This window comes from Pseudopodoces humilis, chromosome 4, assembly GCF_049639895.1.
Source record: "Pseudopodoces humilis isolate 2021_Gansu_Grassland_sample_001 chromosome 4, ASM4963989v1, whole genome shotgun sequence".
NCBI lineage: Eukaryota > Metazoa > Chordata > Aves > Passeriformes > Paridae > Pseudopodoces > Pseudopodoces humilis.
The window spans coordinates 68,654,587-68,673,979 of NC_142203.1; the positions used below are offsets into that span (position 1 = coordinate 68,654,587).

A 19,393-nucleotide genomic window follows, 5' to 3' on the forward strand; every position below is an offset into this window, starting at 1 on the left:
TTTGAGCAGCCTGGTCTAGTGGAAGGTGTCCCAGTTCATGGCAGGGAGCTTGGAATGAGATGAGCTTTAAGATCCCTTCCAACCTAAACCTTTCTGTGAAAGAAGGGAGATGTAAGAAAATGTTTCTGCCATAGTTGGTCTCTCCAAGGAAAAAGGCCAAAGGTGCAATTATGAACAGTTCCCAACAGATGGCTCCCGAAATACAGAGGGAATGCCAGTACTGAGTGCTTGTATCAGATTTGTCTCACAAATGGAGATTCTGTTGTACTAATGGATCCATGGGCTGAGGCCAGTTGTGTGAGGCTCAAGCAGGCCAAGTGCTGGGTCCTGCCCTTGGGTCACAAGAGCTCCCTGCAGCTCCAGGCTGGGACAGAGTGGCTGGAAAGCTGCCCAGTGGGAAAGGCCCTGGGGGTGCTGGTCAACAGTGGCTGAGCATGAGCCAGTGTGTGCCCAGGTGGCCAAGAAGGCCAAGGACATCCTGAATGTATCAGCAATGATGGGGCCAGCAGGACCAGGGCAGTGACCATCCCCTTGTGCTGGGCACTGATGAGGCCACACTCCAAGTGCTGGGCTCCTCACAAAAATCTGAGGAACAGTCTGGAGCACAAGTCCTGTGTGGTACCACTGAGGGAGCTGGGGGTGTTTATCCTGGAGAAAAACAGACTCAGGGAGGACCTGATTACTCTCTACAGTGACCTGAAAGGAGGATGTAGACAGCCTCTTCTCCCAAATAGCAAGCAACAGGATATGAGGAAATAGCCTCAAGTTTTGCCAGTGGAGGTTTAAGTTGGTTATTAGAATAAATTTCATCATGGAAGGTGTTGTCAAGCATTGAAGAAGGCTGCCATGGCCATGGTGCATCCCTGTGGGTATTTAAAAGATGTGTATAATCGAATCACAGAATGTTTAGGTTGGAAAAGACCTCTAAGGTCATCAAGCCAAACAATTCACCCAGCACTGCCAAGTCCACCACTAAATCATGTTTCTCCATGTTCCTAAGCATCTTGGAAACTTTGAGGAATGGTGTAGATGTGGCAGACACACCTTTAAGCTACTACTACAAAGAACAACTCACCCAGGCCCCATGGAGGATCAACGTCACCACAGGGGACACACACCAAGCAAGGTGCTCCTGCAAGCACATGCACGGGAATTTTGAGTGCAAACAAAACAGCTTTGTGACCAGAAACTATTACACTAATACAGCAACTGCTTATAACAAACCTGGTCTAACAGGCTCTGCTCAGATCTATTGTTACTCCATCCTCTGGGCCCATGTTGGGCAGTGGAAAGGACTGTGGAGATTTCACTAAATGCAGACACTCACTCATTCTTCCCTCTTTATACACTGAGCATGGTGTTCAATGTCATGGAATATCCCTTTGGGCAGTTTGGGTCAGCTCTCCAGGCCATGCTCCCTCCTGGTGTCTTGTGCACCTGCTCAGTGGCAGAGCAGTGCTTGGGGGAGGTAAGCACTGCTGAGCAACAGCTGAAACAGCAGTGTGTTACCAACATTGTTCTCATACTGAATCCAAATAACAGCACTGAAACAGCTGCTAGGGAGAAAATGCTGAACCAACTGAAACCACCACTCATTCCATACTTTTATTTATGTCATGCCAGGTCCCCTGTTCCCAATACCCCACCACTGTCTTTTAATATTCTTTTGATCCCTTCCAGTACCTGAAGAGAGCCTTTAAGAAGGATGAGGAGAAGTATTTGATAAGAGCATGTAGTGACAGGACAAAGAGAAATGGCTTCAAAGTGAAAGAGGCAAGGTTTAGACTGGATATCAGGAAGAAATTCTTTACTGCCAGGGTGTGAAGGTTACAGGTTGCCCTGAAAATCTGTGAATGCCCCAACACTGGAAGTGTTCAAGGCCAGGTCTGTTGGCCTTTGAGCAACCTGGTCTAGTGGAAGGTGTCCCTGCCCATGGCAGGGGGTTGGAATGAGGTGAGCTTTAAGATCCCTTCCAACCCAAACCACTCTTTGATTCTGTGATGACATTCCCCCTGTCTATGGACCACCCCTATAAAAGTCCCTTGAGGTTGTTTAGTCCATGACCTTGGACTTCATCTGTCCTAGGAGTCTTTCTGGGCAGGAAAGATGGTGCATGGTGGTGTCACACGTAGAAACCAGTTATGATTCCACCACTGCTGGGCTTGGCTGGTTTCACCAAAGCTCATCCTTCATTAATATGGCAATCAAAGGAGAGTTGGGTTCAGATCCCCAAATTTAGAGAGGCAAGGTGCCCAGTGATGGTGATATAGTGGCCATGGAAACTATGTGCAGTGCTGTGTAGTAATTAACATCATCCAGTTTAATTTATTGACTATTCTCACCCAAAACCAAACCCTCTTGAGCCACACACTGAACTCGAGAGATGGGCACAAGGCCCATGGGTTTCACTCTCATCTCCTGTCCCTATGCACTGCTCCTGGTGGGAGCACTGTGCAAACGTTGCCTGGCATCAGCAGGACTTCCCATGGGTGCCAGTAATGCCTCTGACTCTCACACTGCCCCAGGGTCCTTCTGAGAAGAGATGGGCACTGCTCTCCCCAGCCTCCCCCTGCAGCCCTTCACTGACCATTCCACTGTCCATGTTAGCCATATCCAAGAGCCCCTCATTAGCACTGCTCCCAGTCCTTGGCAATGTGGTCAGTACAACTGAGGCCATGCATGAGAGGAGCAGTCATTCTGTGACCAACCAGGTCATCTATTCATTCCCTTCCTCTTCCTCAGGCCCAAAGGTGCTGTGCACCAAGTACCAGAAGAAATACATTTCTTCTTCCTCTCCCTGCCAACCCCAAGGGTGCCTAGCCAGGGTGGTGATGGCAACGACCCTCCCAACACAAAACACCCCAAGAAAGTGTATTTTTCAAAATACTTCTTTATTTCTCTCAATACTGACATTACAAAAAAAAAAAAAAAAAAGAAAAAAAAAAAAAAAAAAGAAAATTACAAAAAACCCCACTATAAAACATTCAGGTCTCGTTGAAACCGAGAAAAACAAATCAGCTTGCATCTGCGTGCTGGCCTGTCTTCTCGCTCACGGCGTCCACCACATTTCTCCACACTGAACTCCACAGGGACCAGTGGAGGGAACAGTGGCCTCCCCTCGCTGGCCAAAGCAGGTGATTGATTCAGCAGCGCCTCACAGGTCTCCTTGCCCCACAGGGTAACGCTGTACAGCTGTGCCCCCAGCCCCACGGACACCCCACACACAGCCCCCCCACCCCAAGGGACCCCCTGCTTCAAGTCAGTAAATTTTTTTTTTAAGGAATTAAAAAAAAAAAAAAAAAGATTCCTGGGGCAGGGGGGACTATTTTGGCAGGGGTTTTCTTGGCAGTGCTGTGGTGAAAGAGGAGCTGTACAAAGCCAGGTTGAATGCACCTCCTGCTCCATAACAGCCCTTTCCTGGGAAAAAAAATGGCATGAGGCAGAGTGGGCTGAGAAAGGTAAGAAATATAAAAATTCTCCTGATGGAAATCCAAAGATTTTAAAAAAATACAGTATTTGAAAACAGAGCCACTAAACAGACTGCCTCATGCACCTCCCAGCTCTGCCCTGATGTCCAGAAACACCTCCTGAATTAATTGTCCCTGTAGAAAAATATATACACACGCCTCTCTCTTCTTATTAGAATCCCTAATTTGACCTGAAACACTAGTGAAACCCACAGCTCTGCTCACGCTTGGCTCTGCTTTTGCACCCAGATTAGTGCTACACGCACACACAACCCCACTCCGGGGGTTTGCTGTTCGTGTGGCTGAATCATCCCCCTTTCAAAAAAAGCCTGGGTGCGTCAGGCCAGTATCCCCAATACAGGCAGAGAAAAACCCTTACGAAGTTTATCTAATGAGCTCTATATATATATGTATTTAAAAAATAAAAGCAGCAATGCAAACTCAACACATCTGAAAAAAGAAAGCTCCACCCTGGGCTTTCCCCCCTCCTCCTGCTGGCTGGGGCCCTGTGTGCACAGCAGGTGCAGGCAAGTGCTGCCCACGGGCACTGGGGACATCCCTGGGCAGGGGCAGGAGGCTGGATGGACCATCCCCATGTGCTCCGTTGTTTGGCACAGCCGAGGCTTGGTGTAGGCTTGGCACAGGAGAGTGGACCACGGTTGGACTTGGTACCGTGGCCCCAGGTGAGAAATTGTCTGGCTACTGGGGAGGCCACCGCAGGCAGGAGTGATCGGCACCACGGTACAGCCGGGACCCCAAACAGCAGCAAGTATCAAAGAGGGGAAGAGAAAAACCAGCAGCGGGGATGCCAGATCCTGTGGAGTCCTATTTACACAGCGCTGGACCCCGACAAGTCCAGTTTCTTGTGGGAAGAGTGGCCTGAAAAGCAGGTGACATAAAAAACCCACAACACGACGCACCTCCCTGGGCAAAGGGCCCGTGGCTCTCGCTCCTGCGAGGCAAAAAAAATGGACCTCTGGGGAGAAAGAAAAGTTTTGGCAGCTGGGAGAGCTGTGGCAGACAGGAGTCTCCCCATTGGTGGACTAAAAAACCAGCCAAGAAGGTTGGATGGGGATGAGTCGGATGGGTTTTTTGGGGGAGAAGTAGTGTGAGGGGTGGGTTGTTTTTTGTTTTTTTTGCATTTAAAAGTGCTGTGGCACCTTGGCTCTGTGAAGGCCAGGTGCTGTGGCACATGCATTTGGAGTATTGCTGCTTTGGAGGAGAGTCCCCGGGCTCTAGGAGCATGGGAGGTGCTGCTTGAGGATCTGTCTTGTCTGGGGAGCTATTCTGTCCGGGAAGCGGATTTTGAACTCCACGATCAAGTCTCCTCGCTGGCTGGGGGCCTTGGGGAAGGGCAGCCCCTCCCCACGTAGTCTCTTCACTGTCCCTGGCTTGATGATGTCGTTGCAGGGAAGCGGGATCACCCGCCCATCAATGGTGGGAATGTTCACGGTGCAGCCGCACAAGGCCTGAGGGAGCAAGAGGGAACAGGCCATCAGATGGGGTTGATGCCCCAGAGTATCCCGACAGCCACACCCTGTCCCCCCACTGGCTGCTCCCCTGACTGAACCACCCAGCTCCCTCTGGATGCTGCGCAAGAGCATCGGGTGATGCTCACCATGCAAGCACAGTTCTCTGCTGGCACCAGCCTGGTCCAACCACCATGAACTGGGCTGCAGGAGGTGTGCAGGAGAGAAGCACCTCAGAAGAAGGGTGCCCCAGCTCTCATGAGGGGGAAGGACTGCCCTCCCTACCTCCTGGGCTGCCCAGAAGGCACCACCAGCAAGCACCCAGCCACCCACAGCAACAGCACAGGCTAAATTTAGCCCCTTTCCAGCCTCATCGCCCAGCCTCAGGCAGCCGAAAATCCAGCTGAGATCATGGGATGTTGCCACAGCCCATCAGCTGTCACCCTCCAGAGCACGGCAGCTCTGCCCGGTGCTGGGGTTATCTATAGCACAGCCCATGTCCCATGTCCCATCCCCGTCACCGACAGCCCCCACCAAGGCTGCGCCAGCATGGGACAATGGTGTGGCTGCGGCATTGAGCTTCCCCGGGAGCTGGGGTGCTGCAGGGGCTGGTTCCCATCTCCCATCCCATAGCACAGCCAGGAGCCAGGGAGGGGGTGCCACCCTGCTGGTCCCCAGCCCCTGGCAGCAGCCGCACACCGGCCTGCATTGGCGAGCCACGTGATGCGGGAATGCAGCAAGAAAATCCTTGTGTCCTTAAATAACTCAGACAGCTCTGTCGTACATGTAGGCAGGATCGTCTCCAGGCTTTCAGCAAGGGCTGAGATAGAGGACTGCGGAACGATGCTTCTGGAAGGGGGTGGGGGCTGGGGGGCTGCTGAGCTATAGCCTCAAGCTTCCATGTGGGGACTGGCACAGGTTTGCCCCTCTGAACTGGGTCCTAGGAGTCCCAGCCCCCCGAAAACACCCTGCAAGGGGGGTGGAGAAAGATGCAACTGCTGTTTCTGGGGTAGGTTTTCTCCCCAGGAAAAGCCTCCAAAGGCAGAGCAGCAACAGGCACAGGACAAACATCTCCTGCTGGCTCTGAGATGATGGATGGGGCATCTACAGTGGAATCAAGGCTTTGAACCAGACGGTTTGCAGCGGGATCTGTGCCAGAGCTGGTTTGGGATCTCTTGAGGGGAGAATAGGGGAGAAGGTCCTGTCTCCTTTGCCTGGCTTATCTGCACCAGCCTCCTCCTGGAGAGGGTGTACTCCAGGGACAAAGTCTTCAGTCTGCAGGAGGATGCTTTGTGTGAGCACCAGGTGCTTGGCTGATCTCCAGCAGGTTGGGAGGAAAACAGGACAATCTCCCCACATCAAGGAGTTCATGCTGTGCATTCAGGCAAGGATGCCAAAGCCCTCCTGCTCGCTGGTGCCCAGTGCAGTGTGCCATGGCTGCATGTGCCCATGTGTGCCAAGAAAGGACACCTCCAGCCACAAAACAGAAAGGAGAACAAGAACTCCCTGCGGGAACACGTGGATGGGGAAAGCAGGCAGAGATGTGAGCAGAAGCGGGCGGTAACAGCGAAGGCAGACAGGATCTTAATGTTTCCTTCCCAGAGCCAAGACGCAAGAAGCCGAGGCGATCGCTCCTCCGCCGTATGTCCCTGTTTTTCATTCTTCTTGCTCAACTTTCCTGGCATTTGGGAAAATGGTTGCTGAAGTAACACCAGTAACTGCGGGAGCTACCCCGCATCCTAGAAAGAGGCTTGGTTTATCCCTGGGGATGAAATCACCCTGGGTTTGAGCGCTCTGCTGTGTGAGCAGAGCTTTATCTAGGTCACCAGTGGGTCCTCCTCCGCTCGCAGCAAAGCCGCCGGGGAGGGCGTCACCATCGGCCGCGTCCCAGCCGGGATGAGCCGAGGCGTGGATGCTTCGAGGAAGGTGATGCCAGGTAAAGGATGCAAAGCAGGATGGTGCTGAGGGCAGGCATTAGGCAGCAGCCAGGAGGGCACGATGCCCTGCTGGCAGCGCTGCCTCCCGGCAGAGGCGGCTGCTGGTGGAGCTGTGAGTCTCCTCCCTCCTGCAGCTCCCTGCTGTGGCACACGCCTCTGATTTTAGGAAGGAAGAGAACAAATCCCTGGAAAAGCACTCCTACATATGTGATTCTGCAGCAGACATGTGGCAAAAAGCCTGCACTGCCCTGGCCAGGCACCCAGCAGGGCTGGGACTCAAGGGCAGGGAGGGTCCTCCAGCACCCATCACCTGCCAGCTTTCCTGATGGCACTATGTTCTCCCATGACAGTGGCAGAGACTAAAACTCAGGCTAGAAAAGGCAGCCTTGCAAGGCAGAAGGTGCAAGCAGAAACCCAAGGCTACAGCCAGAGGCTGAGGAGATGGAGAAGCTGTGCTCTGTCACATACTAAGGTGGTAGCATACAGAACTGGAGAGCTCCCAGCATCTGCTCATGCTCCAGAGCACTTAGGAACTTCTTTTCTTGGAAGACAAATGCAGCAGAGTATCACACTGCCCTGGCAAGCAGCAGGCTGGGGATGACAGCCAGACCAGCATCTCCATGAGGATGCCCAGCATGTTGGGTTTGTGCTGGGGGAGGTCAGAGACCAGATATTCCATGTGAAAGAGATGAGGGATTTGCCTGGACCATCAATTTTCCGCTTTGTGTCTGCATTGTGCGAGCCCACTGGCAGCATGGAAGCCTTGCTCACAGAGCTCACAGGTGTCCAACACTTCTGGTGCAACATTATGTGGAGCTAGAGACTGTTTCTCCAGTTGCTGTGCAAAAGTCAACTCCAGGCAAGAATCCCTCAAGCCTGACCAGTGCACAAACTTGGGCTAACATGGTCTGGGCATCAGCACAGCCAGGTCAGGGTTAACTTCACAGATAAGAGGAATGAACAGAAGGAAATAGCTGAGATATGGCATGCACAGCTCCATAAATAAGGCAGTCTCTCCTGAGTATTTCTGGATCAGCTAAGAGAACCAGCTACTGCAGGAATAAACCTCTGTACCCTGCACTGTGAGGGAAACTCCACCCCTGAGTCCACAAGTTAAGTGGAGCTGAGTTTGCCTCAGGAGTGCCCCGCTCTGCCTGGCCCGCATGCTTTTTGCCCCCAGTACACCTCGTCACAGCCCGAGCTGGGATGCAGAGCCATCACAGAGCTCTCCTGACTTCCTGGCACATTTCACAAGATCACGTTTTCCTACCTCAGGTCTTGCCCATTGAGCTTATTTCTATTAAGTGCATCTGAGAACATAAATCTGCCTTCAGGAAGGAAAAAAAAAAAATCAGCTCATTAAGAAGACAGACAGTGTCTACCGTCTGAAAGGAACAGCAAATGGCAGCTGCCAAAAATGTCAACGTTAAATGCAGCTGCCAGCTGGGATTTATTAAAAGGTAGTTTTACAGCAGCAGTGGTGAACAGCACATCTTGTACTGAGATAATCTCTTTCCTCTCCCACCTTTGCGCAGACTGCTGGATGATCTGATGCATCCATTTAGCCCTGCCATGACCTCCAGGACTGGCAGCCTGGAATTGTTGAGTTTTACTCATTGCCTGGGTATTTAATTTGTTTGGTTGCTTATCTAGGAAAGCCAGAAGTAAGGAAAACAGCTAGAGCACCGCTCAGTGAGAGCAAGGGATCACTTTTCTCCATGTGATCCTGTTCTCTGCCCATGGGAAGAGGCACCTGGTGCAACTCCATGCAGTAACTAAGCCACAGCGGGCTCAGTTACAAGAAAAACAGGAATCAGACTGATGCCACCCAACCTGGGTTTCCTTTGCTCCCACAGAGGATGTGGCCACATGTGAATACCCTATACTAAAATAGGAAAACAAAACATATGGAGAAGGGAGAAAATGGATAAATACCACCTGAATTGTCTCAAGAAGTGAGGTGTGTTCAGCAGAGATCGCAGTGTCAGTGTCCCACACCTGGCATGGAAGTCAAGCACCTCTGAAGTCCAGGCCAAGCTGGCTTCTGCAGCCCCTTTCTTGTGACCTACCTGGTCTTTCTTATCTAGAGCAGGAGAAGGACTGACTCCTATATTGGCCCCAAATGTCATGAACCAGTGTCACCTCACATCCCATGGGATTTACCACCCGTACCCACCTCTTTAAGACTGATGTTTGCCGTGTAGATCACGTTCGTCCCGTCCCTCTTGAAGTGCGAGTGAGGCTTGTCCTTGAGGATGAAGACAATGTCTGCAGGGATGTTGTCTGGAGTGGCATCCCCTTCTTTGGGGAATGTGATTTTGGTTCCCTCCTTCCAACCCCGTTTGATGACAATGTTTAGGATCTTGTCCTCAGTCCGCATGGTCCGGCCATCAGCGTTGAGCCTTCTGCGAGTGATCTTCATCCTCTTGGTGGATCCGTGGTAGATCTCTTCCAGGGACACCTTGAGCTCATGGATGACAGGTGGGTCTTGGACCTTCCTCCGTGTGTGCAGGGACTCCTGGTGCCTCCGGTGAACCCCATTAATGCCATTGAAGCCAAACCGGCCGAAGGCACTGAAAGGGTCATCATCATCATCCATATCCATGTCTTCCTGGTCAAAGCCATTGAACATCCGGGAGCGGCTGCTGGCGAAGAAGATGTCGAAAGGATTGGAGCCTCCAAAGAAGGAAGCAAAGGTGGCATGGGGGTCTCCATGGAAAGTGTAGTGGAAGGTGTTCCCTGAGCCACCTGAAGAGCCACCTCCAGTTTTGAGACCTGGAAGAGAAGGGGGAAGAGGAGACATGAATACTCCCTGTGGGGGAATGCTCTGCAAAGACTGCACTGCCCAGGTGGGAAAATGCCACCTCCAGGCAGTCCTTCCACCCTCTCCTGAGTGTACAGATCACCTCTCCAGCCCAACCACCATGAAGGTACCATCTCTACCCATGACACACAATCCTACCCCTACACCCTGCAAGCTCAGAATCCATTCAGGTTTTGCTCCATCCTTACTGAAGCACCTTTTTGATTCTCCTCTCCCAGTTCACCTAATTTTAATTTAAAACATACCCTGATCGGCCCATCTCCATTTTTCCCCATGAGCAGGCTCCTTCCTGTCCCAATAGCCTTGTCTCTGAGACTGGATATTAGGAAAGATTTCTTCACAGAAATATTGGTCAGGCATTGGAACAGGCTGCCTAGGGAAGTGATAGAGTCACCATTCTTGGAAGTGTTCAAAAGGTACATGGAAGTGGCACTTAGAGACATGGGTTAGTGATGAACATGGCAATGCTTCATCTTAGTGATCTTCTCCACCCTCAGTGATTCTACGGGCAGGTGGAGGTGAGAGGTTGGCATGCAGCTACCTGCACATTGGCTGTATAAAATGCCAGGTAAGCTCCAGGTTTGGATCATTTGGAAACCTTTCCCATGGGAAACTCCCCTACCAGGTCCCAGGCTGAGCCTGATGTCACTGCAACTCATCCCAAGTCCCAAGGAGTCAAGGCACATGACAAGTGCCCCCCCACAGAGGTCACACATACTCTGCAAGGCTATTTTTGACCAGGAGGGTTGGGAAGGGTTAAGCCAAGCCTAGCTCAGGGACTATTTTCAGGGCACACCAGTGACAGTTAAGGACTATTTCTGACAGGCTGTCCTTTGTCCCAACCCCCAACGGCCCTTCCACAGCAGGACAAGTTTGGGGGTCTCTTCTGAGCGTTGAAGTCAGTATTCTGGGTGGGTTCAAAGGGCTTTCCTGCTTCACCTTGCCTACACAGCATGTGGGACCCTGAAGCTTCTCAAAATGCTAATCTTCATTGCCCAAAAAAATGGGAAACAAAAGGTGTGGGGAAGGTCATGGAACATGAGAGGTTCAGCACTGATGGGACATGGGGGAAGATGGTCTTTAACTAGATGGGGCAGCGAGGGAGCTCTTACCCTCTTCTTTAACTCACTTATTTTAGATGCCTGCAGGAGACAGGGATTTTGCCAAATCCCCAGTGAGCCCATTCTTAATAGACTGTACAGCCAGGAGGTTTCACCTTTAATCCCATGACGCCAGCCTGAGCGGGGTCCGATTTCATTGAGGCCTCCTGGGAAAAGCTGGTTTCCCACTTGAGAGAGTCTCTTCTCATTTTACAGGGCAGCAAATCACTGTGCCTGGTGCATCCATCACAGCCCTGACATAACTAAAGGGTCAACAATTAACCCACTGCTGCTTAATCCTGCTGGAGGCTTGTGAGGGGATGCACCTGCCCAAGAGAGGAGCTGCCTCTTTCACCCAGCAGCCTGCTCCTGCCAGACCTCCTGCTCTTTTAAGCACCCAAGTTCTGGGCTGATTAATGCAGATGCTATTCGGCACTCTCCTCGAATGGGGTTGCACTCTTCCATCATCGACTAATAAGGCTGCCTGCGCTGGAGTGGCTCTCCTCCTCCTCCTCCTCCATGCCAACCACCAGACAACAGCAGCCGCTTGGTTTCAAAACAAGGGCCTATTACTTAAATTGGGAAAAGCTTTGAATCCCGTAGGTCAGCCTGTACCAGGGAGGACAGTGGGACCAGTGCCCAACTGCAGGGGAAATGTGGGCAGAAGCAGTACGTCTCTGCTGTGTTATTTAGGTCATTTAAAGAGTTGCTAATAGATTACCCCAAGTACAACCCAGGAGATGAACTCCTTCCATTCCTCAGCTGGCACCCACAGTTTTGGGGCAGAGGGCAGGGGGAGCCCAGCCACCCCAGGAAGCAAGCTGACAAATTGCTGGAAAAGTGAAGCAACTTGGGGAGGAACAGGATGGGAGGTAATTTCTGACACCCGTGGAGCCTTCACTTTCTCTGATTCTTTGGCAACCAGACCCATTTCAGGAGTTGGCATGAAACAATGAAACACCTCTGTGTGAAAACCCTCCCTCACCTCTAAAACTGATTTGGACCCCACATCCGTGCCTCTCAGTGGGCAGTGCTTATCCCCTTACCTTCCTCCCCATACTGGTCATACACGGCTCGTTTCTTGGGGTCACTCAGGACGTCATAAGCCTCCGCAATCTCCTTGAACTTCTCCTCAGCATTAGGGTCTTTATTCTTATCGGGGTGATATTTCAGGGCCATTTTCCGATAGGCTTTCTTGATTTCATCTTCATTGGCGCCGCTCTGGATGCCCAAAATCTTGTAATAGTCCTTCCCCATGACGGTGACGCTGCCAGGAGCCGAGTACTTATTCCTGAAAAGAGAAAGACAGCTCTTTGTAAGGTGAATATCACACAGGGGCAGTCGGGGATGGGACTGGCACACACTTATCGCGGAGCCAATGCTCCCTGTGTCCCACAGGCCAGCAGCACCAGAGCCGGCTCAAGTCCACGCTTCCCAACAGAGGTCAGAGCCCCGGTGTCAGAATGTATCCCAGTTCTGTTTTTATCCCGCTGAGCCCTACGGCTGGGATGGACAGACTCATCTCTGAGGCTAAGAGGGAGAGAGAGCTCAAGTCAGGGCACGGAGCTATTATAGGGGCCACGCCACTGCTAACGTCAGGCCAGGACCACGTCCCCCCCCGGCTGAGTCAGGAGGGCTGAGCTACGTCCAAATGTAGCTGCCGGCCTGTGTCCACCCCCCTGCCTGGTTCTCTCCCAGCTGGGGACCTGAGACCCAAGTCAGGGTGATGACAGCAGGTTTTGGAGGCTGAAAGCAGTGGCAGGGACCATGCTGTGCCTTCACCTTAAAGGAACTTCAAACATTTTGTTCCTGAAAGCAATTGGCATTCAGCTGGAGATAAGCGCCTCCGGCTGTCAGAGCCATAATTTGTATTTAGCGGAGAGAGAACAGAGCCGTTAGACAGAAACATCTTGTGATGGTGGGAGGGCTTTTTTCTTTTTCTGTTTTTAAAAAAAACCCAACACTTTCTAGCCTGACTTGCACTCCCTGAGAGCCTCCAACTGGATCTTGCAGTAAGCCAGGAACTCAGGGCTCACTCGCTCCATCGTGCGGGGGCTGAGGCCGTGCCCATGCCTATACTAAGGCATGGAAAACCCAGTGGCCGTAATTCATCCCCCAGTCACTGCTGGAGTTGCAGCCACCCAGGGAGCAGCCAGGGGAGATGGCAGGGCTGCTCCACCAGGCAAAAGCTAACAAGTCCCATACCTCTCTATGGGTGTTTCATCCTGCTGCTCAACTTTTGGTTATCCGACAGTAAACTCTTGACACCCTGACCTTTAGGGTCTGACCTGGTCCCTTTCACAGTCAGTGCTGACTCTGCTTCTCCCAGGTGCTGCCCTAGAAGACCTGCACCCCACTGCTCACATCCTGCTCCCAGCTACAGTCCACATTTCACCCCACCCTTGCTCCAAACACACCTGAGCTGCCTCAGCCCACTGTGCCCCTCCAGCAAATGGATTTTGGCACAGGGTATGAGCCTTGACCCTTTTCTTCCCCATCATACAAGCTACCAGATGGTTCTCCCCATCCTTATTCTATCCATGAGCTCCCACTGGACGTCACAAAGGAACCCCCCAACCACCACATCTCAATCAAGGGTGGCTATGCTCCCCCAGGATCCATGCCTGTGTGTTACTCTAAGCATCTGGCAGTGACACCAAGCATAAAACACTTGCCTTGGGCAATGATCACCTACAGGAGCTTGGGAATTGATCCCACATTTGGCCACCTCCATCCAAACCACCAACTTCTGCTCTTTTTTCTCCAGCCATGGAGGAGAAGCTTTACTGTAGATGGGGAGGGGGGATAAGGCACACCTGAATGACACAGTGAGGGGAGATGGGGGCATCTGCAAACACTGTACAGCAGCTCAGGCAGCACAGAAAAGGTGGGAGGAGGTCCCTGGGGACATAAAGAGCATCTGACAGCGTCTCCTGTGGCACCTCCCGGATGGCAGCACATTTCTATACCAGCTCCCGCGTGCAGAGATGCCAGCAGCACCAAGCCCACGCAGGTTCTGGGGATGCTCTGCCCCCAGCCCACACCCACCTCCCCATTTACCCTTCCTAAGTGGCAGGAGGACTGCAGGAGACCCTGGGGTGAGCAACAGGCAGGAGAACCAAGAGCTGTGCTGTCCATTCCCCCCACCAAGGGTCACTCCAACACCCCACTTCCCCACAGCAGCCTCCAGTGGAGGGCAGGGGCTCCCTGAGACAATGACTTGGCCCTGTCTGGATGTTGCCAACCCTCCCACAGCGAGAGCAAGCCAAGCAGTGCTAAAGACAACCCCATCACACCCTAGCTCCAGCAACACAGAGCTGACAAACCTTCAGCTGTTGCTGCCCAGGGGCCACGGTGTCTGGCTCTGCTCCCACACAGCCCAACCTGACAGCACCACTGGGCCAAAATCCCTCACCTGGCCAAAATCCCACAGCGCTTCCCATGGAAACACATACTGTCCTGGCAAAATGCTGTCACCACCCACAAGAAGTCTGGTCTTGCCCACTGAGAGGTCTTTGGCCAGGGTGGGGATGCCTAATGAGAATCTCTGACCTGACTGAGGACCCCTTCATCTGGCTGGGCATGGAGAAGGGAATTTCTGTACCAAAATGCATCCCGGTGCGGCAGTTTACCGTGGCAGAGAGAGGACCAGGTGCTGGCGGGTGACCCGATGGGTTAAGGCACACTCCCGAGGTTCAGCTCACATGCACAATGGTGGTAAAACACGACTCTGTCCCCGCAGAGCCTCCCTCCTTCCCTCCCACCTCTCTGGGATCAGCTGTGCCCTGCCACCGATCCTCTCCCCCTTCTGCTCAGTCATCCTCTCCTGACTTCCCATTTAACCCCCTCGGGAGCGGTGGGGGGTTTCAGGCAGGCAAAGGCATTCCTGCATTGCCCTTGCAAACCAGATGCCTCCAGATAAGCCACGGCCACCCTGCCTTGGTGAAAACCACAGGCCTTCCCCTGCCCTGCCGAGGCAGCCCAGCCTCCATCCTCCTCTTGCAACCACACCAAAAGAAAAAAAATAATTAAATAAAGAATAAATCTTTGTTCCGGCCCCACACATGACATCAGCCCGAGCAACCGCTGGGCGAGTGCGCCAGCTGAATAGCGATCGTTTGACATAATCCCTCCGCTCGGCAGTCATCTAAGGGAACAAACCCACCCTGGCAACGGCACAAGGGTTTTTTTTGTTCCATCTCGGGGTGCAAGGTCACCGCGGGATGCCAGGGACAGGCGCTGGCGTGGTTTAACGAGGACACAAGGTCGAGAGGCGGAAACCCACTTACCGAAACTTTACGAACACATTCATAGTCCAAGCTGTCACTTTTAAAGGCTCTAGTTTTATTTTAAACATCGCGGCTGTCCGCAGGCGGCGGCAGGTGGTGTGCGCCCGGCCGGGAGGCGCTGGAGGGCGGGAGGAGGGTGGCGGGGCAAAAGGTGCTGGCTCGTGCCGGGGATGCCGCCGCCGCCGCCAAGGGATGCTCTGCTGGCGAGTCCCCCCCTCCACCTCCTCCGGCACACCCAAAGGACAGCTCTTCGCCAGCCCGGCAGCCGTGGTTGGCTCTGACCTCGCTCCCAGGATGGCTCCGAAAGGGCTCCTCCGGTCGACGCGGTGCCGCCGGGGAGCTGCCGTCCTTTGTGTGTTTCCCAGCCGCGCAAAGAGAGACAGACCGTTCAGTGGAGTCACTCGCCGTGCCGTAATTTTCCTTTTACTTGGTTTCCTGACGCTTTCTTGTTAAACCGACAGATTAAGACACTTCTGCTTAATCCGTCAGCTCCGGCACTCCTCCACTGCCGCAAGGCACCCAGCCGCCTGGTACCGTCACGTCCCCCACGCAGCCCCCTCCAAGGAGCGCAGGGAGCTCAGCCAGGAGCCCCCCGGTGTCCCCAGAAACGACTCTGCTGACGCCCAGGGCTGAGCACCCGCCAGGCGAATCGGGTAGGGAGAAAAGTAGGGCGGCGTTGGATATGGAAAAAAGTCACGTTAACCAATGTGCACCTCCCCAGCTTTTCCCGTTCGGATGTATGGGGGTCCCTGTGTCCCCCTCACCGGACGCCGGCACCGGTCCGCCGGCAGAAGGGATCTGAGTGCCGCACTCCCGCCCGGTGTCCGGGGCTCCCCGTGGCGGCAGGGCAGCGGGACGGGGACGGTGCGTCCCCCGAGCCCACGGCGCAAAACCTACTTCTCAGAAGTCACCTTCAGGCACGCCAAAGAAAGCTAATGCCACCGCGTCCCCTCGTCTGTCACTCGCAGGCCACGGAGAGCATCCTCTCCAGAAGCTATACACCGAAACTAGGCAGACGTACTGGGGATATCACCAGGTAGCTCCTGCATCCCACCCGCGGCAAGCGAAACAGCCGGGCGGGCGAGAGCTCCCGTCCCGCTGTGTCCCCAGGGGCTGGAGTCCCGCCGGGCTCCAAGCCGTGTGGGTTCGGCGGGGCGCGGGTGCCGAGGCAGCGCATACCTCTCGGCGCGGCTCCAGAAGAGCAGGATGGCCGGCATGGTAGCGTATCCCGGGTTCAGTCAAGGAGCTGGTGGGGATCTTGTCGCGCCGGGGCAGGCAGAGCCACCCGTGCCCGTGCTGGATGGCAGCCGCAGGCAACCAGGCAGCAATGTCATGACTACCCGCAATGAATCATCCCCTCCCCGAGCCCCCACACGCACCGCCCGCCTCCCCCTCCCCACCGACAGCCCCACTGGGGTGCCGGCACCTGCGTGGGGACGGGGTTAACCCTCCCCTCGCTGCCTCTGCCAGCACAGCCCCCGCTGCCAGCCCCGCCGGCGGCTGCCTCCTGCGTGGGCACGGATCAGGACCCCCGCTCAGAATTTACCCAGAGAGGGTCCCATATCTCCACAGCCACGAAGTGCTGCCTCCTGCATGGGGATGGTGTCAAGAACCACTTGTCATCACCCCCGACAGGGTCCCCCACTTTTCAGATCTATCTGATGCTGGCTCTTGGGTGGAGATGGGGTCAAGCCCCTCACAGCGTCTCCCCAAGTAGGCTCCCCTCTTTCCAGCCACACTCGGCTGCTCACAGTTGTGTGGACATAGGGTCAAACCCCCCACGCTGCCTCCCCATGTAGGCTACCCTATTTCCAGACTCACCAGGATGCTCACAATGGCATGGGGATGGGGTTAAATCCCCCCACTGCACAGATCGCCACCCCATGCCCCCTGCCCAGCCCCACTGTGGGGCTAAGAACTTCATGGGGTTTATCCCCCTCCCAAGCCCAGAGGCACTCTCCTTTTTAGGGGCTGTCACACACATGGGGGTTCATTCATGCACTGTGCCCCAGTGCACAGACCCACAGGGGTCCAGGAGTGACCCCTTGCCATGATCAAGCCCCACTGGGACCTACTGTCTGCCTCAAGAGAAAAGTGGGTTAACCTCTTCCTCCTGGTCAGCCCTCCCAGGAGACTCTGTCACCTCGACTGGGGACAGGGGTTAACCCCTTCCATGCTGCTCCCTGTTACTGTCACCTGGGTGGGAGGTTACCAACTTTCTCACCAGCCAGTTCAGCCCCACTGGGATACACAGGTACCGCCAGTGCGGTGGTGGAGGGGTGTTGACCCCTTCCGAACCACACCACATAGCTCCAACAGAGCACATTATTCCCTCCAAAGTGAAACAGGAGAGAGGAATTAACCCTAACCTCACCACCCTCTCCAGCTGCACAGGGCTGTACTGCAGCCCCATGGCAGGGGGTGTTACCCTCTCTCTCCTGGCCCCGCTTGGATGCAGTATCTCTGTTATGGGGCAGGGGGGATTAACACCTTCCTGACACACTCTTCAGACCCACAGGGACACGTGGTGACCAGGTAAGGCAGCCCAGTTAAACCTGACTCACAGCCCCACCAAGAAACCCTGACACCCCACAGGAGCCAGAGATGCCAACTCCTTCCTCCCTCACCTTTAGCCCTATAGAGATTCTGCGTCACCCCATGGTGACAGGGCAGGGTGGCTACCCTCTGTTCCCCACCCACAAAGGGGCAAAGGGGATAAGGTCCCAGACCCACAGCAAAACCCTGACACCCCTTGGGGCAGAGAGGCCAATCCTGCCAGCCACCGGGGACACTGTCACTCCATAAAGCAGAGGTTTATGCCCCCACATCAGGCCAGACTGTCAGCCCACGGGTGCAAGCACCCCTTCCCAGTCCTATAGGGACATGTTGTCACCACATGGGCAGAGGGGCAAATCACCTCCAGCCCCACAGTGATACCCTGTCACCCCTTCAGGCCGAGGGACTGTCCATCTCATCCCCATAATGACACCCTGTCACCCCTCGGGGCAGAGGGACTGACCCTCCCCAGTCCCACAGTGATTTTCTACCACCTCACAGTGCAGGGGGACTGACGACCCCACAGTTTCATGGTAACAACTTGTCAATGCAGGGTGCAGAGAACTGACGCCCCGGTCCCACAGAAACACACTGTCACCCCTTGGGAAGGAGGGGTGACCCCAGAGCGACACCTTGTTAACCCCGAGACAGGGGCATTTGTCGTTCCCCCCCCCCCCCCTCCCACCCCCCCCCCCCCCCACCCCACAGTGGCACATTGTCACCCCCCGAGGCACTGGGTAAGAGCCCCGCCGGTCCCACAGGGGCACCCGGCCACCGCCCGGGGTGGGGGGGACTGGCCCCCGCCCAGCCCCACGGCAACACCTCGTCACCCCACGGCGCAGAGAGTGACGTCCCACCCCACAGTGACACCCTGTTACCCCCCAGGGCGGGGTGACATGACCGCCCCCCAACCCCATAGCGAGCCGCTTCGCTCCATGGGGCATGGGGACTAATTCCTCCCAGCCCCACGGCAACAACTTGTCACCCCACGGCAGTCCCACAGTGACACCCTGTCACCCCACAGGGCGGGGGGCTGATCCCCACGGGCGCGGTGGCACCCTGCGGTGGCACAGCCGGGGCCGGGGTGCGGGGGGTCGGTGCGGGGGTCGGTGTGGGGGTGCGGGGGGCCCCCCCCGGCACTCACCGCTCCCGCTGTCCCGGGGCGCCGCGCGCTCGCTGGGCCGCCCCCGCCCCCGCCCCCCGGCCGCCACGTCAGGGGAGTCCCGCCCGCGCCCGCCACGCCCCCGTTGGCCCGAGGGGCTGTCCATCGCCGCTCTGAGTCGCGCTGATTGGCTGTCATTGAAGGGAAGGCGGGCCGAAGGCGGGCTCCCTCAGCTCACCTGCCCGCCTCTCTCCCCCTCGCCTCCCAATCTCCGCCTTCCATTGGCCAGTTCAAGCCTGCACCGCCCTTTCGGCGCTCTCTGATTGGTCGGGCGCTCGCTCGCAGCGGCGGGATCCCCGGGGGGAATCTTCTGGAAAGGCCTGACGTCACCGAGGAGCCGGGCCTCAAGCCGTTCGTGTGCGCGCCCCCTCGCCCGCCGCCCGCGGGTCCGGGGGCTCGGGGAGCGGGGGCTATGACCCGGAGCCGGGCGGCACAGCGGCGGTGGGTGGTTCTCAGAGCGCCCGGGGCACCCAGCACGCTGTCGGAGGCTGGGGGCTGCACAGGACCCGTGCCCCATCCCCATCTCCTATGGCCTGGCTGCCCCCCAGGACCCCGGCGCAGGCAGGGCGGTCGTGGTGCAGAATCCCCG

General features: G+C 55.3%; 1 protein-coding gene across 3 annotated transcripts; it reads right to left on the minus strand.

The window, feature by feature from the left end:
- Window positions 1-2,872: 2,872 nt before the first annotated feature.
- Window positions 2,873-18,839, minus strand: DNAJB5 (DnaJ heat shock protein family (Hsp40) member B5). 3 transcript variants are annotated; one of them, XM_014257023.2, is made up of 4 exons: window positions 18,787-18,839; window positions 11,844-12,088; window positions 9,050-9,648; window positions 2,873-4,936 (listed from the first exon to the last, which is right to left on the minus strand). In XM_014257023.2, exons 2-4 carry the CDS (start codon window positions 12,052-12,054, stop codon window positions 4,703-4,705), a joined length of 1,044 nt encoding a protein of 347 aa, XP_014112498.1. In that variant the 5' UTR covers window positions 12,055-12,088; window positions 18,787-18,839; the 3' UTR covers window positions 2,873-4,702. The 3 variants fall into 3 exon arrangements, with proteins under 3 accessions (XP_014112498.1, XP_087910589.1, XP_005528082.1); XM_088054463.1 differs by lacking the exon at window positions 18,787-18,839 and adding an exon at window positions 16,266-16,380; XM_005528025.3 differs by lacking the exon at window positions 18,787-18,839 and adding an exon at window positions 12,162-12,373.
- Window positions 18,840-19,393: the final 554 nt, after the last annotated feature.

Coding starts and splice junctions, on each gene's coding strand:
- DNAJB5 (XM_088054463.1), bottom strand. CDS start 16,303: ATGCCGGCCATCCTGCTCTTCTGGAGCCGCGCCGAGAG. Junction 12,089..16,265: donor TTCTGGAGCCGCGCCGAGAG/GTATGCGCTGCC, acceptor TTCTCTTTTCAG/GAATAAGTACTCGGCTCCTG. Junction 9,649..11,843: donor TGACCAGTATGGGGAGGAAG/GTAAGGGGATAA, acceptor CTTCTCTTCCAG/GTCTCAAAACTGGAGGTGGC.